General features: G+C 43.0%; 1 protein-coding gene across 6 annotated transcripts in view; it reads right to left on the reverse strand.

Annotated features, from left to right (window-relative positions):
- Nucleotides 1–3,810: 3,810 nt before the first annotated feature.
- Nucleotides 3,811–17,948, reverse strand: part of cyth1a (cytohesin 1a) — a 40,544-nt gene continuing 26,406 nt past the window's right edge. For 4 of the 6 annotated variants that reach the window (XM_034142548.1, XM_034142543.1, XM_034142547.1 and 1 more), the window contains 12 exons: nucleotides 16,612–16,694; nucleotides 14,502–14,566; nucleotides 13,310–13,376; nucleotides 13,094–13,212; nucleotides 12,048–12,128; nucleotides 11,800–11,912; nucleotides 10,883–11,031; nucleotides 10,689–10,801; nucleotides 6,969–7,047; nucleotides 6,798–6,866; nucleotides 6,147–6,301; nucleotides 3,811–5,770 (listed from right to left, as the gene is read on the reverse strand). In XM_034142548.1, the coding sequence (XP_033998439.1) occupies nucleotides 5,692–5,770; nucleotides 6,147–6,301; nucleotides 6,798–6,866; nucleotides 6,969–7,047; nucleotides 10,689–10,801; nucleotides 10,883–11,031; nucleotides 11,800–11,912; nucleotides 12,048–12,128; nucleotides 13,094–13,212; nucleotides 13,310–13,376; nucleotides 14,502–14,566; nucleotides 16,612–16,694 (1,172 nt within the window). In that variant the 3' untranslated portion in view covers nucleotides 3,811–5,691. The remainder of the gene's footprint in view (nucleotides 5,771–6,146; nucleotides 6,302–6,797; nucleotides 6,867–6,968; nucleotides 7,048–10,688; nucleotides 10,802–10,882; nucleotides 11,032–11,799; nucleotides 11,913–12,047; nucleotides 12,129–13,093; nucleotides 13,213–13,309; nucleotides 13,377–14,501; nucleotides 14,567–16,611; nucleotides 16,695–17,948) is intronic. The other 2 variants (XM_034142546.1, XM_034142544.1) reach the window with 1 other exon arrangement.

Genomic DNA, 17,948 nt, shown 5'->3' on the forward strand with positions numbered 1-17,948 from the left:
GGTGTTTTTTGTAAAAACATTCCAATGGTGCAATCTGATGTCTGAATTGGCCTTAACAGCTTGTTATTGTCTAAGAACAACTGTGACTTTCAGGATTGACAGCTTTAATTTGGCTTAAATCGTCCCTTAAATTAACTAAGCGTAACTAACGTAGAAACCTGTTGAAGCTAATTTTATGCAGCTATGAACAGGTTTGAAAACATCCACCACATGTGATGCATTTAGGTTTGCATGACAGGTATGGTGTGTGCCCAGGCCTGTCTGTGTGTAACATTCTTTGCCTCATACGAGAAAGGGCTCCTCTCATGCCAGCTGAGGTCAGCCCCGGACACTGTGGGGTGCTCCCTGCTCCCGCCGCGGTGGGCTGGGAGGCAGGGGGAGGCCTCAAGCGCTTCTGGGAAACAGTCTGGGCCTAATTGGAGCCTGACTGGTTTCACATGTCTCCACTTACTGGAGGACACAGAGGATGGCTCTGCCTGGCCTATGAGAGCGGCTGCAGAAACCAGGCCTTTCCCCCTTCATCAGCATAACCACACAGAAGAGAATTCACCAGCAGGCCTGACATGACAGCATGGCTGAGTGATGTGGTCTGCTGTGTTTCAGCGCGGTGAGGTCAGGTACTGAGCATTATATTATGTTTTTTAAATTATTGGACCTTTCGGTACAGTTTGTTCCAAGGATCTCCTTTCTGTACAGCGCAAGCACCCTCCTACTATTGTTCCCTGTGAACTCATTCTGGGTCATGAATGATGAAACCTCCCCTTCCAACAGTATATCACATTCCCCTTGTCACGCACTCAGAAACCTCACTCTAACAAAAACACGTACAAGAACAGCCTGCATATCCGTGCTGCACTGAGAAATATGAGAAGTGAAGATGGTGAAAAACAAAAGGTTCCTGCTGCCTCACCACCACAACACATTCTCTACTCTTTTTCATGCCCCAGCAACATGCCTCTCATTTCCCATCATTCGCGTTCATGTCCTTGGCCCTGCATTGTGTTTCTCAAAATCGTCTTTATGATCGTGTTTTATAGCAGTGGTGCTAAAGGTTTTTTTACTCCAGTTGTGTAAAAATACGTACGGTCTGTTTCCAATCCAACCAAAATCTTTTTATTTAAAGGTCCCCTATTATACTGTTTTTCATCAATATATTATAGATCTCAGATATATACAAAACATGTCATTGAAGTGTTTGGCTCGAAATACCAAACAGATCATGCATTGTAGCATCCCATAATCCCCTCTGTTTCAGCCCTGTTTCAAAAGTGCTGATTCTCTATCTTTTATCTTTAGATGAAAATAAGGAGCCACTCCCCACGCCCCTCTGGGAGATATTTGGTTAAAAAGAACACAATGGAGCTCTAGGAGGAGATTCAGTTGATACGGTGGGGGGTGTTTCCTTGGTTGGTTATTGGCTAATGGTTAAAGAGGCCAAAAAAATTCGTTATGAAATCATAAAGTGTCCAAAATCTGATCAGCTCATTTTCAGACAGGTTTTTATTAGGGCTGTCAAGTTAACGCGTTAATAACGCGTTAACGCAAAAAAAAATTAACGCCACTAATTATTTTAACGCGATTAACGCGATTAACGCATGTGTATTTTTTGTCCTCGGCCGCCATAGTTTCAGAGCGCATCGAGTGTAAAATACCATCGACAAGCTGATGCTGACAGCCCCGCTCCTGCCGCCCGCTTGTGGCAGACCACACTTCCACGCTCACTGGCAGGCCCGGACTGGCCATCGGGAGGACCGGGAGGGAGTGTGTATGTGTGGCGCGACTCGCGCGAGCGAGGCACACCTACGTGTTGTTGTTAGCATCTGGTGCTAGCTAGCTGCGCTAACGGATATAAGGAGCTGTTTCAATGACATTTCGCCGACAACTGCGCCGAGCACTTGACTTTATGCAGGTAGCCAGACAGTGGGACATTGTACGAAAAGTCAGCGCAACATTATTGCAGCGTCCAGGCAGCTCCCATTCGAGCATATATGCCTTGAGCTGCACATAGCTCAACGATCCATCACAGTGTCCACACACACACACACACACACACACACACACACACACACACACACACACACACACACACACACACACACACACACAGTATTATTGTATGAGAGAGGTTCCAGGTTGAATTGAGGCGAATATTTGTAATGTTCAGGTTGTTGTGTTTAATATTCATGAGAATATTTGTCATTGTTCAAATGATAATAAACAAACATATAAAGCATATTTGTCCACTCATATGTTGATAAGAGTATTAAAAACTTGAAAGATATCCCTCTAAGGTACATTTAGAACAGATAAAAAATGTGCGATTAATTTGCGATTAATCGCGATTAACTATGGACTATCATGCGATTAATCGCGATTAAATATTTTAATCGACTGACAGCCCTAGTTTTTATATAAATGGATCAGGACAAAAAGAGAGTGAATCTTTTTTCCTGAAACTTTCAGAATCTCTTTACTCAGAGGTGACACATGTTTATGTATAAAAGACATGAAAAAGTGGATGTTGCATGATAGGTCCCCTTTAATATCATTATGCAAGGATGCACAACAGGAATCTAATTTTGCAATCGTTATGTGTATTCACTGCACATCTGGAATAAATTGTTTCACAATTTGCACCCAAGTTCCCTCCAAACACTGCAGGCAATTGCCCAGAGGTGAATATACAATATTGTTTTGTGGGAAAAACAATATTTTAATCTTTCACAGATTAAAGGACTTTTGAAAGCAATTCTCTCAGTTCAGATAAACATGTCTCAACTTCAATAAACTCATACGAGAGAACCGTTTCACATTATCACTGTACCTACTACTCAACATTACCCATGGGCCTCTGCAGCTCTGTAACTACACTGCATGTCAGTAGCATTTAGCATTCACTGTGCATGTTCAACAGAGACTGAAGTTAATCTGTGTTACTACGAAGTGCTTCTGTAGCTGAAATGTCGACCCAAACTGCTTTCAACAGTGGTTTACTCTGTCTGCAAGTTACACATTTACAATGCTATCAATCATACTTACAGACATAATGTTGAATGCAAGATGAAAACATCATTATCACTTTTTCAACTTCTCACAGAGACTTTTTGGCAACAGCCCCGTCGTTTATTCATATAGAGGTAAACAATCTCAACAAGTTTAAAATAGTCATTTATTTAAACCTATAAAATCCAAGTTTAGATTACTAGACAACAGAAATCCAAAGATATGCATATGTATTTTCAACTACATTTCCTGAATGCCCATTCCATTGAGAAAGTCATTTATATTGATTGCTTTTCCAGGCATCATTTAATATGATACATATTCACTTGTAAATATCGACCTTTCCCTGCTGCGCCGACATTTGTGCCATAAATACGTGCATGCAAGCTTTATAAATATAGGAAATGTTGCGTTGCTGCATGAGACTGGATTCAAACAGTGGCAGGAGAATGTGCTTTTTGTTTAACACAGGGTAAATGTGGTTAGAGTAACGCAATTTTTGGCAGTTGTGCACCAGAGAAGGAATGATTCAATTCCAAGGCTGCCCTTAAGTAGCATTCAGTATTCAAAGACATACAGCAGGATGGCCACACTTTAATGTGTGTTGCTGAGGCATAACTGTAATTTGGTTGCAACTAATAAGCAATATAAAAATACAAGTTATCTTTCTAGTTTGCTTCAGTATTTGAATTGTCCCTGCAGCAGAAAGACCATCGCTGCTGATCACACACTGCCCCCTGCTGGAGAGACTTTACTAGAGAGATCTGAAGGAGTTTGTGGTTGTGTAAAAGATTTCCATAGCCAGTGTTGTGACACATTCGTCTTTATTTTTAGCTTGATTAAATGGCAATGATACAAACCTCAAATCAAACATTATTAAACAGAATACCAAAAGAAAATGGCACAGCTAATAGGAAACAAAATGAAGACAACATACCCACTATACATTTTAAATATGTACAACTTTGATAAATAAACCAATACTGTCTAGAATTATGATTGTTTTGCATTTTTCATAATTTCCCTAGGATTAGTGCGTAGAAGAGCAGAGAGAAGAAGAGAACCAAAAGAGGCAGTGAGTGAGGATGATGAGCAGCAGGCACAGATGACAGTAGAAAAGACAACCGACTGTGATGCAAAATTGTACCTCCACGCAGTTGAGTTTGCCATTCGACAAAACGACTGCTTCAGCATCACCATACGCCATCCTGACCTCCATCTTTTGGTTCAGCGCAGTACATTCCTCACACCTAGCAGTTTTGTATTGTTTCACATCACAATTTGGATCCTGAGTCGGGACAGCCCATTCGTTTCCAGGCATAGCTTTTATTGAACCACATGTTTATTTGTGCCGCGTTAAAGCCTCTATAACAATATGTCATATATTATGTCTTATACATAAACAACCTGAAGCACAGTTTTGTACAAAGATCAATGAGGTCTGGCTGAGAGATGAAAATGCATGTGATTTGTTTTACCCTTGAATAGGTAACTCTACGAAGAAAATCAATATTAAATGCAGGAAATAAAGATTAAATTCTGTTGAATGGGGGAAGAAACTGTCGCTAACCAGCAGCTTTTCTCGTGACGTTTCATCTAGATCAACAGGCCCCATGCAGCAGTAACTTTACTAACAATGAAATTAAGTTTTGTGTATTAAGACAAAATTATATAAAAATGTATGGGAAGTGAAATTGAAAAATAGGGCCACCATTTCTAATTTCCAGACAACCTCAAAAAGAAGCCCGGGGTGATAAACAGTTGTCTCTTTAAAAAGACACTGATCCTCAGGATGCGTCTCCAGGACTTTCAGGAAATGAAGAACATGAGTCAGACACAACTCTGAGACCCCATCCAGACACCCTCACCTGCAGCATCCCACAATGCAGCTTCACATTTACAAAAACAGTTCAGTCCGGGACACAGATGAGGCTTTCATTCCTCACATGGCTGTCGTGAACAGGATCCATGTCACGTGGAACGTTTCAGAACGTCATAACAATCTCCTGAGTGGCAACTTTTTTACGTTTTCTTTTTTGTAAGTATAAAATCACTAACAGTTGGCAAATCATACCCTCCCGCCCTTCCTCCCACACCCGCCCCCCCTGCAGTTTCTGTTGCCATTTTCTTAACAAAAGTAAACAAACAAAAAGAGGAATCAACATTTAAAGCTGTAAAAATAGACACGTATTACTGTAACATTAAAGCACGTCAGAAAAGGGATTCACTTTTCTTTCAGGAAGCGAGGAATATTTTGGTTGGAGTGCCACACGGTCAGACCTGCTGAGTTTAAAGGATGTGTGCTACGAGGGGGCTGCATGAGTGTATGCATGTTCTGTATGTGTGCAACAATGTATATGGGATTTATGTTGTTTGATATTTAAGCATCTTCGAAGGGGGTTTGCCGTCTTAAACAGCAAGATTTCCTTTCAGCTTCATACACAGAGAGCACAAACAAAGCTGAGAGAGGAGGTTAGAGGAGGTTAACAGACACTTTGGCCCCGACTCTTATCTAGAAACCCCAGCATGCTTCCTGTTTTTCTGGCCTGTAGAGTCCCAAGTCTTAGAGAAATCCCCTGCAGAGGTCGGCAGACCTAAACCGCGGTCTCTGCACCCCCCCCAGACAGGGCGGGCAGATACCCGGACCCCCTGCTCTGTCAAGTGCAACATCTGGAGCGCAGGGCAGCTCTAGTGCCTCTTCATGGACGACACCTTCTTCTTCCTGGCTGCCAGCATCTCGTAAAAGGGGTCCCTGCTGATGGCAGCTCTGTAGAAACGGACGCAGAGGGGGGGGGGGGGGGGGGGGGGGGGGGGGGGGGTTAATGTTCCTGCGCTTTCAAAGTACTGGCAAGTCAGACATTTGCATGCAGGTAGGGCTCAATTTACAATGATGCTAAGAATTTATGTGTGGTCAAATTAGATTCTACATCTAACATCTGCAATACACAAGTTTATCATATTTCAACATTATCAGGAATTGTATTTCCCTTCATACATTATGGTTCCTGTAGCAAAGACCTTAGAGCCTGATTACTCCAAGTTCAAAGAAACACAGAAATAGGATCGACTGAACCGCACGTGTAAGTGACACACATGCACTTCACAATGCCAGGCCTTTCAGAAGAGAAGGAAACATGTTTTACTTGATGCTGTTCATCCATTCGTCTTTTTCCTCAGTAGTGGGGGCGGAGATACGGTAGAAGGTATGGTTGCCCTCGACTACGCGTCCGTCAGCCTCAGTCTTGCAGGCTTTAATCACCTGGTCCTTGTTGTCAGGGATGAAAAGCTCAAAGCAGTTCTACAGAAGAGGAGAAGATGGAGGTTAGATAATATAGAACACATAATGCATAGATATAAATAACTGTATTTATCAACTAATTCTATCAACTAAAACCTAATTTACCTACAGTTCTATTTAGGTACATTATCCACATTAAGAAATCCCTCTCTATGGTATTCTGTATATATATATATATATATATAATGTTGTGAGGGCCTTACTCCCAGTACAATTGTTTGTCAATAAGGAAATAAACTACCCGTCAATGTAATTGTCAATTAAATGTATTATGTTTGATTTTTTTTTGTGTGCAAATATCACAGTGGTGTAGGTGCAAATCAAAGCAGTGAAAATTCAGCAAAAATAATCCCAGTTTTTAACTTCCTAAAAGGGCAGCACCGAAGAAAATCCTTCTTTATTGTCCATTTAGAAAATGGGTGGAAGTAAGATTTCCAAGTACCAGTTCTTACTGTGTGAAATTAAATAAATGACCAGTAGAGGGAGCTGTACTTACAGGCTTCTTATCCTCCACCTCCTTGATGCTCAGGTTCTCCAGGGGGATAATTCCTCTGGGCTCTTTGTCCTGGACAAACAGAAACTCTGTGAGTGAGAGAGCTGCACACGGGCACAACAAGAACAGAGGGAGCACAGTCTTCAGTGTGACTGAGAAACTGATTGTACTCACTGTGGTGTACTCAAAGTAGTACAGGCAGTTATCTGTGAGGATAAACCACCTTCTCTTCCAGGTTTTAACACGTCCCCCTGTGGAGCAAACAGCCAGCGTCAGAGAGGCTCAACAAGAGAGAGAGAGAGAGAGAGAGAGAAACGAGCACCGAAGCACCGGGTCGAGCAGCAGACAGGCAGACAGATGTATGGCAGACAGACAGATGACGGCTACAGAGGACTCCTTTTACCCACTATAGCGATTCACCCTCTTCCACCATTGCACCAATGCGCTCACCATCACCAGTTACTTTGTTATTTTTTCTTGACTTGACTTTATCCTTTCCCCTAATGCTCTACGATGAAGCTACGTCTCCATGAATGTATTGGTGTGTCTGGGAACTGTGCTAACTCGGCCCTGTTTCTCTTTCATTAATAGCTGACTGAGGAATGAGTGTGGAAAGCCAGGATCAATAGACAGGATACAGATCCATTTGCTTTGCACTCACTGACCTTAATGAACTACTGTCCAAATGAAGTAACTAGAACACAGGTATACATGTGGAAAGCAAGAACTCAAATGACTGCCAGAGGGCTGAATGAGGAAAGTAAGGAGTGACTTAAGATTAACTTCTCTTTCGCACCCAGTGGGGGCTCTCTGGTTAACTCTGCACCCCCTGATCTGTAGCTGACCTCTGACCCCTTTTGTCACCTATACTTCCTGCGAGGGGAAACCTGATCAGAGGAGCAGATGGCACTCTCTCTGGGAGGATGGGATGCCAACAAACAGAGGCTCATTGAGCTCTGTGCCTGCAGCTATGCTCAGCTTCTCTACAGGCATCTCAGACTAGAATTTCCTGTTTTGGCTTTGTTAAATAACTTCTTAAGTCTTATAGTAGCAGTGTCCGGTAAGTAGTGGGGGGGGCTTTGTTAAATAACTTCTTAAGGCTTATAGTAGCAGTGTCCGGTGAGTAGGGGGGGCACTCGATATCTTTCTGAACTCGATATAAAGACCTAAGCCTTGTCTAGACTGGGCTAACCCACCACCAATGTTAGTAAAAAAGCTGCATTGTGAAACCCATCTACCCGGATAAAGGAGGCTTAGAGGATGTTTGTATACATGTAGAACACACACATTTGATCATATAGCAGCAGTGGCACTGTATATGATATCCCATCAAATCACAGACGTCATGACAGGGCAAACACTTCAGTCTATGCTTGTTACAATTTACAGACACCATCGGCACACGCTTCACTCGACAGGCAGAGATGGAGAGCCCCGTCGCCACATCTCCACTTGTCAGCGTGATGCCAAGGAAAAAGCAGACAAACAGAAAAAACACAGACGCGATGGCAGAATCAAACAGCTGACGGCCCGAGCTGATTGGTTCAGTCGGAGGTTGAGATTGGTTTCATGGTCATGTCAGCTCCTCTAGCTCCCACAAGAGACAACTGACCAACTCCCCTGCAAGAATGTCTGGGACGAGGCGGGACGTCCCAGCAGATTGTTGCAGGGGCATGTTGCCGGAGTGGAGCGGGGGGGGGGGGGGCACCCATGCTAGACCGGACTGTGAGAGGCTGGGCGAGTAGAGGGTAGGTGGGAACAGGGTCTCTTTTAAAAACATATCTAGATTTTCTGATTCAGTTGGAAAAGATTATTCTCAAAAGGACAAATTAGAAACTGGTTTGCTTCTCATGTCATTTCACTTCTTGTTTTTGTAAAACAAGGGTTCAAATGTAGTTATGAGAGGAAACATTCATTACTTACAAGAATGCACAACCAAACCTCTTAACTATGTAGATTTCATGTGTATGGGCAAGCAATCCTGAATAAATCCCTTTCAGCCCGCTCCTCTGCCCACGCTTCTCTCCCACAGTTTGGTCCAGTCCAGCGCCACACCGGTCCCCACTGTTATCCTTCAGATCCATTTAATCATAAGATAAGGAGAGCAGAGCCACACGGTTGAAACGGTGCATTATTCCCTTTCCATGCCACCAGAGAGCAAACAACAATAAGCCAATGAGTAACTGGGTTCATGGTGAATTTGGAGAGTCAAGCGAAACTCCTTTGTTGTGCTCACTGTACGGCAAAAAGGCATAATGCAGCTTTCAAAATAAACACAGATCAAAGAGTGACCACCACGGCATACAGAGAAAAGAGAGGCAAACTGGTCACAAAGCCTCCGCTCCCCGAGCCGAGCCCATGGTGTGGCGAATGAACCCGGTGAGTGCCCAGCAACCACCCACAGAGATTAAAGAGTGTGGACGGACCACCAATGACAGACTACACAGACATACATCTGAAGATCAAATGAGTCAATGGAGACACAAAAATAAAATTAAAAAAAATCTGCGGCCCAGCTTGAACATTTACAAAACATGAGAAAATAGAACAAAAGCATGGCGGACCACCAAAAAGCACCCGAGAGCTGAGAGATGGACTAGCGTTTGGGAAGAGCAGGTGTACATACCTCCTGAGGAAAGACAACAGCCAAACACATGGACACAAACAAACGGAGAGGAAAAGAAAACAAAATAAATCAAATTAAATGATAAGGAATTATTGCACCACAGTCCTGTTGATCTGGTTCCAGGGAAGGCTTTGATGCACTGCTTTACAGCTTTCTTTTTGAGGGTCAACAGATTTGACATATCTGATGTTGTATCAGCCCACAAGGGGGAGTTGTACTCAATGCCACAGCTACTGTAAAGCACTACATTAAATATCGCCTCCACTTGGCTCCATGTTTGTTATATCCAGTCATTTACCCCTGATTGTTTTTATTAAAAACTGACAATTCAGAGAGAGAGTAATTCTTCACTTTCTTCTTTAAGTCCATTGTAAAGATTCACAGTGATTGGAAGATTCAATTTCATGTTGAACATTCATGCGCTCTTTAAATAAATGAATTGTGAATCTGTACAACAGAGAGAGATCTCAGAGGAAACAGAGGATGAAGAGTTCAGGGGTCCAGGGTTGTGCTTTTCTTTTTGTAGAAGTATTGTGACCAGTGAAAGTAACATTAGACATCCTGTGAAACATTTGTAACAATACAGGTGTATGTATTAGCTCAATGGTGTCCACAAATATGTTTAAGTCAAAACCAATTCAAATGGTCAGGACGAACGAAAACACCCATCAAACCGCACAAAAACTTTTAAACTCTAATAAGGATAAGAAAAATCATTAGAATCATTCAAATTAATTAAATTATTCCAAATAATAATAATAATTCAAAATAATGCTTGAGGAGGGTTTCCACTATGGTACAAATCTGAATTAAAATGTCTGCAGTAAAAAGCTAAAACACATCACAAAAAATGCCCTCTTAAGTAAAATGTTCTAAACGTTGTGTTTGTGCATAAACTTGATTTACAAGCCATAACAGTCGTCATTGTGCTTGTGTGTGTACGTCAGTGTATAAAAATGCCCTGTGGTAAATAATTCAAAGGCCTCCACATGTGGTTGTCTGATCTCAAAGCCATATATATATATATATATAATACATGAAAGCGGGCAGAGATGTTTTCAGATGTCTCAGGTCGAGTGTCTACCAGCTCATACACACCTTAACGTACACACACACACGGTAAACATTGATTATCACTTTGTGCAACATGTGCCTTTATGAAAACACAACGTAATCATTCTGCACAGACACATACATGAGAACACCATTATCTTGGCAATACATTTTGTACCCAAATAAATGTGCACGTGTATTTCCAGTTTCACTCACCCAGTTTTAGCAGCCAGCCCTCTCTGTCTGGGTTAAAGAAAGTGTGTGTGAGGTCGTTTCCGTCGTCCTCTGGGATTTTGAAAGGCTCATTCTTGATGCTATCATACAGATTCTACAACACAGGGAGTGGAGTATAAACACAGAGCTTGTGGAAGAGTCATTCACAATATCTGTGCGTTACAGCCATACTGACCCTGAGCAGGTCTTCAGGTAAGTCTCCTCCTTCGTTGATTCCTCTGTTCATGGAGATGAATCGTTCCACAGCCGGCTTGTCCTTCACGTTCGGGTTGTGGAGGCTGGTGTTTAGCATGATGATGGCAAATGACAAGATGTAACAGGTGTCTGTAACACACACACACACACACACACACACACACAATTATAAGAGAGAGATGAGCAAAAGGTTGCTGTTTACCATAAAACTGCAGCCAATGTCTAATTTAATGTCTAATGTTTAAATATAAATGTAAATTAGCCGAGCTGAAAGGACTGCACTTAGGGGACCACAGTGGAACAGAGAGGAGCGGATAGGCGAAGCTTCGTTAGCAGGGAGAGTGGGCGGGAGTGAGAGGCTGCGAGTGGGCAGCTAAGTATGCATGTGTGTTTCTGGACGTGCACTCTAATGTGTGTGTTTACTAAAAGTCAACGAGGCCAGCACAAGGCTGATGCAGCAGCACTTAATCGGGCCCGTTAGGTTGTTGAGGAGCATGCATTATTCACATCCATCTGCATCCATGTTAGAGGCAGGCTGCTGTCTGATATGGACATTATTTCCCAAAAGCCAGACGCTGCTGCAGAGCACAGCTCACCTCAGCAGACGTTGTGTCTGCTGAACCGAGCACTTTAGATATCAGTTCCGTCGACATGCCATTAGATCTCAATGCTTTATGGAAAAATGAAGTGCTTCAGGGAGGAAACAAGTTTATCTGCTTTAAGAAAAATAAGTGTTTTAATAGGTTGTTATTATTAATATTGCTGATGGCTATATTTTAGAATAAATTAACCTAAATCTGAATACATTATGTTGTTTGTTTCACTGCCCACACATCCATAGCTCTTTGGATTTTCATGACAGCACTGAAAGCTTGTCTTCATGGCGTGACGCTGTACCTGTGGACTGGAAAACGCCAGGGTTGCATTGGCAGTAGCGCTGAGCGAAAGACTCCATCATGCGATCGATCTTCTGAGCTTCTCCCGGTAGCCGAAAACTCCACAGGAACTGTCTGTCAGGGGACACAGTCAGCATTCAGCAACACTCACTTCCACTGTGAAAAGGCTGATATAGCTCTCTCATGAAGGAACAACACTGAAAAGCACAGATGTGAGGGGTGTACGTTTCTTGGGAGATGATGTCTTACCTGAGGGCCTGAACCAGGTTCAGGTCTGTGAACTCATGAAGCTCCACAAAGGCATGAAGGACTTCCAGATTGAAGTCATCTCTACAGGGACAAAAACAAAAGCAGAGCAAATTGTATCACTGGTTAACATTTAACATGGCTTTTTCGGCATTAACCAAGAAAGAAAAATACAGAAGATTAATGCTGCAAATTATGATTATACTCATCATCAATTCTTCCTATTATTCTTCTAAAGTTTGTTCACTGCCTCATTTGAAAAGTAGACTCCATCAGGAGTGTGATCTGACTCTCATACTAAAGGCTTGAGGTCTGTTGTATTCTGCATTATTCCATCAAATATAATAGGAAAGGGAAAACACCCGCCACCCCCCTCTCATTTATCATCTAATCTCGATCATGACATCATCCCTGACCTTCAGGCCCTTCAGAGTAAATGATCTTCCCTGTGGGATCATGGGAAGGCTCTGAGGACCTCTCGCTGACAGTTATCCAGTCACTACTGTTCCCAGTGGACGAGTGACCAATCGTGTCTCAAGGCTCTCACGCCATTTCAGCCTCTCTTTGTAGAATCAGAAACACTTGGAGAGGTGATAACAATCATACTTAGAGCGTCCATCCACAGCCTGAGCTCCATTTCCTGGTCTGACCTCGGAGACCACACCCTGACTGTAACTCTGCCGGCCCTGTAGTCCCTGAGCAGCGTGTGCTGTACATCAGGCCATAACTGTTATGTTTCCACTCTAACAGGGACGGTCTGGAGTGTCTTCCAACACGTGCGTTGTCAAGTTTCTTTATCGTGTTATATGAATGAGTAAGATAATCAAAGACAGATGGAGTAACAAACATCTTGAGAGGGTAAATGTGGTTCCAGTAAACTTGAAAGGAAGGGTGTGTTCCTGACCAAGAGGAAACACAGCAATACGGAAAATATGCACTCGCCATTCAAGGCTTTTATCAACCACATGGATGGGTGCTGGTGAGTCATGATAGAGTGTGAGTGGAAGATGGTTAGATAGTGGAAAATAAAGATCAGTCTTCATCCTCACCTCTCTCCGAGATAATCTCCGATGGCTGTTTTGTTGAGGCCCTCGCCTTTGTAGAGGAATTGAGCAATGTCGTCGCTGGTGTTCTTCAGCAAGTCGTTCTCAATCAGGAACTGGATCCCCTGAGAAAGAGAGAGGGCCCCCAGGTTACTTCCGGTTCATCAGAGCATGTGGACCAAATCACATTTCTGAAGAATCCCGACAGTTTCTTCAACCTACCTTTTTGGGGTCCATGTTGAATTTCTTACGGCCCATGGCCACCTGTTTATTCCTCTGCATATTTTTCCTGGAACACAAGAGTGTAGGTTGTTTTTAAGTTCGACGTTATGTTCACACAATGTTGTATATAAACAAACTCTGGTATATAGGAAGGGCTTCAAACTAAACTACTTTAATTATCAATAATTCTGAAATATCACCTTGTTGGAAACTACACCAAACCAACCAAAACCCAAATATATTCAATACAATACCACAGAAGATCTAAGACAATCTTCTTGTTTGAGAAGTTAAATCTAGTGATTTTTGGTAATTTTGAAAAAAAAAGAACTATTGCCCTGAGGGGAATACATTTAGATTTTTTGGTATACGAATCCAACAAATGGATTTCACAAGGCTCGGCCAGTAACACTAAATGTATTTGCTTCACTTCCTAAAAGTGTCTTTCACATAAACATTTTTCATTTGTTTGGCAGAGACTGGCCTGTCCTCCCCCTCCATTGTGATGACAAATACTTGATAAGGCGTTTAACATCATGCATATGGGAACGTCTCATTTCCCATGCCTGGAGTAATTCAGGGGTCAAAGTGCACTCAAAGAGTCCGCTGTCACCATGGTTACATCTCCATCTCCAGCCGGTGAGAGGTCGCCACTTCTTCTTCCCACTGATTCACTCACAGCAGCATTCCTTGGGCTATATACTGCCAAAGTCTGACATTCAACTGCACAGAGGCAACACAGACTACAATGCACTTCCTTCAAAAATGGATTGAAGGAAACTTTGATTGTAAGAAAGTGCAGTAAACCTTAATGGGTTTTATATCCAAGAAAGATAATTCGGTAGTTGATGGGATCCCTATCCACTTGAGTAGTCCAAACATCAAGCCTCCCTCCCCCGGGACGGTCCATTGTCTGCCTCTGCCCGTACACCCACTGCATTATTCACTGAGGCCTCTCATAATGGGGGTGCGCCTGATGAAACATTTAAAACTGCCTTAAAAGCAGCATTGCCAATTTTGAGAGCCATTTTGGTGTGACCAGATCACCAGACCTGCCCATCAAACATTCATTATTGATAGCTTCATTTGCTAAGTTAATAGAAGGCAAACAACAAGCCAATATAGGCGACACAGAGGGAGATTGTGTGCGAAGGGGGGAGGGGACGAGAAGGGGCGGATCCTTTTTTCTTACCTCTCCTCAGTGGAACCCAGGTTCTCGATCTCACTTGTCACTTCTGCTATCTCATCCTTCAGCCGCTGCAGAAAAGAGAAAAAAACGTTAAGACTTAAAATGTCATTCATCATGTGCCAGCTAATTTCCCTGACCCAGGAGAAGCGTGTGACAAACACAAACATGCAAAGTATTTGTTTGTCTCTATTAAACAGTGCCGAGGGAGAGGCCATCATCTCTGAATCACCTGTTTGTCTATAAGCCAGGTGGCCTTTTATCACATCCGGCCTTTTATCTCATAAATACTCACATCGGAAACCATCAGCTCAACAAAGAGAGGCTCCTGATGAGCTGAAGCATCACACACTGGTGCCCTGCCAGCTCTCCTTAGTTCTCTTAAACAAAAAACTGATATCAACTGTCTACAGTTAATCTCATATAGACACATGTGTTTGCGTGTGTGCGCTCTCTCCAAGCAATCCTCTCATCGGGGATTCGATTAGGCGGAAAACATTCAGGGATAACCGCAATACAAATGAGTGAGATGGCGTAAAAGTGGATTGTATTTTGTGTAGCGTTTTAGAGATTAATGGTCTCAGGTTTAGTCGATCAGGCCAGGATGGCTGGTGCCAGGCTGCCGCAGGGTGATGTCAGCTTGATGAAAGTGTGGAATAATAGACTGTAGCATGAGAGGAGTCCTGTATACAGATAGAGCTTACCCTTTATCAAGAGAGGCTGCGACTAAAAGGTTACAATCATGGAGCCTCCCCATTCAAATCCAGCTGTGGCATTAGTTTATTATAATTCCTCATCCATAATACCAACTCACCATAGGCCAAACCACAAAGGGAACATCTGTGTTTTGAAGGCCTGCGCAATTCTAACACATTCCTCAGATGCTTGCCTCCACAAACAAAGGCTGTGCTCATACGGGAAAGTGGGTGTTTGTGTTCGGGGGGGGCCTTGACATGTGGGAGTCGAGGAGGAGGAGAGGGGTCAGTGTGCCGACTACAAGGAATGAGAGGAGAGGAAAGGAGAGCAGTGGTGGCGAGAGAGGGTGGGAGGGGCAGGGATGGGGGCTCATAAAAGAGAGGGTGTCAGAGCATGCCTGTAGTGTTTGTCGGTCAGGGCCAGGGGAAGGTGAGGGGCCACCGGGACGTCTGGAGGCCAACTCTACACAGCAGGACGTTACTGTCACGCCTGAGTATCCATTGCTTACGGAGCTGGTTACTGAGTGACAGGTCTGATCTGAGCAGCTCGCTTCAACAAGCAGCTCTTCTCCGAGGCAGGATCAAAATATTATCTCAGGCCGAGGACAGGAATGAAACAAACCACTTTAGGGAAATTCGGCCAAGCTGCTTTGAATCCTGGCTCTCTTTGGAAATAGGAAAGTACACGAAGGATATTTGACTGGCTGCATGAGCATGTTCCTATTGAGAGCCTGATCCCTTTTTCATCTGTGTGTTTATCTTGTTTTTTATTCAAAAACACATTTCAATTAAAACATCATTAAGAGATAGCTTGCATCCATAAACATAGGTCTTTGTTTACACGGTGCATCCACAAAAACACAAACGGCTAAACAGTAAGAAATGGTTAGCTAAGGAAGTGAGCCCTTGGCAGGAAATACCTCACATTCCAATCGGGTTGAAATGTTTTAAATGGATTCCTTGCAAAAGGAACATTTGTACAACTGGCTAGAAGATAAATGTTTAACCAAAAACAGAGGAGTCCCAGTTGTAGCTGAAGGCAGTGGAAGGATGCCAAATGTCTGGACATTGTTAGTTTGAAAATGAAATCCCCTTTCCCCCTTGAGCCCCTAAATCTCAAGACTGGTCCTTTTGATGGGCGGTTGACTGAATTATTCTATTAAGATTATATCAACTGTGATATTAAGTGATATTTAGTCCAATCAGATTAAATATTAAGTATTTTCAGCCAACTTGAATAGTATTTGTTGTCGTGACACTTTTTTGTACTGAGACAAGTAAATAAACGAGAGTAAAAAGGCTTAAGGTTAACATTTTGTGCAGTCAAACCGGAGCAAATGAGTTGTAAGCCCATTTACTGTTTCGGAGCAATTTGTGCACATAATCATAACAAAACCCCCAGTATGTTATTCCAGTATTACCTGAATGTCCTCCAGCAGCTCCTGCTTGCGCCGGCGGATATTCTCCAGCTCCTGCTGCTCCTCGGGGGTGAGGTCGTCCGGCACTGGGGAGGGAGGAGAGAGGATGAAGGGTTAGGACAGTCGCCCAAAAATAATGTACCTTCTCTATGCGTATGCGTCTCATGAGGCGTGTCCCTGAGCGTATCTCATTGCACAGAAATGCCATTATAATTCTCCTTGATATCAGAGGGTGACATGGCAAAGTTTGTGGAGTCTGGCTGTTTCAATGACAGTCATATAAGCTGTTTCTCAGCAGTAGCAGATACTGTATCTGTACCTAAGAGGAGAGGAACACTCAGCGTATGAAACATCTACACAGTAAATCAAGTGTTCAGCAGCAAGGTGCACTCTGAAGAGGATCAAACTTTTAGGTGTGAACTGTCAGACTGAAGGAAACCGCTCAGGTCAGCCAGGCAGCACTGAGCCCCAGAGAAACACAGATGTGACAGGTCTCAGAGCTGCCGTCACTCACACTGTAGGCTGCTATAATAAGCTCTGCTGAGTACTGAGGGGCGAGCTCTGTGTCCTGACGGATGGACAACCTGCCCTACTAGCATAAAGGGACACCAGCAGCGTAACTAGAACAGCAATCTAAGCACAACCTCTGCTTTTTTTTATTTTAGCCCTGCGTTTGAAGACATTTCGCCGTACTATTTCAGAATCTCAAACTTAAGTCTCCTAAAGAAAGGCGAGAGGACAAAGTTAAATTGCAACTCTCTATGTATTGCTACGAGTATTTGAAATACCTTCAAACTTGTTTTCACCTGCTGAAGAAATGCATTAATAATTAACTTGTAATAACAATGTTTTTTTTAAAGTTCAACTAAGTTGAACTTCCTGTAAAATAATAAGGAAAGTCTGCACCCTCTAAGGTTAGAGAACCAAACCATGTGTTTTTGTAGATACTGCAACATTATTTCACAAAACAAAAGATCCTTAGTGACAAACTCTTTGCACACTGACACTGTCATGACTGTCTCTCACTCCCCCAGTTCCTAAGCATGAGCCCCCTCATGTGCCCTCTCATTACCTCACTAGCAGGGTTCAAAGGTTAAAGGGGTCGAGGCGAAGGTTGACTCTGTGGATCTCTGCAAACGGTTAACAAGGTAATGGTTATAGAGTAATGAAAGCTGAGTCCAGAGGAATCTTCAACACAAGGTTTCAGATTACCCATTTCATAACCTTGTATACCAAACGATGACCCGAGAGAAATCTCCCTCTTTCTACAACTTTATCCTTTCCTCTACCGTAGAGTACATCATCCGAATAAAACCACAACGCATCGTTAACATTGACGC

The sequence above is a fragment of the Trematomus bernacchii genome, unplaced genomic scaffold (genome assembly GCF_902827165.1).
Source record: "Trematomus bernacchii unplaced genomic scaffold, fTreBer1.1, whole genome shotgun sequence".
NCBI classification, from domain to species: domain Eukaryota; kingdom Metazoa; phylum Chordata; class Actinopteri; order Perciformes; family Nototheniidae; genus Trematomus; species Trematomus bernacchii.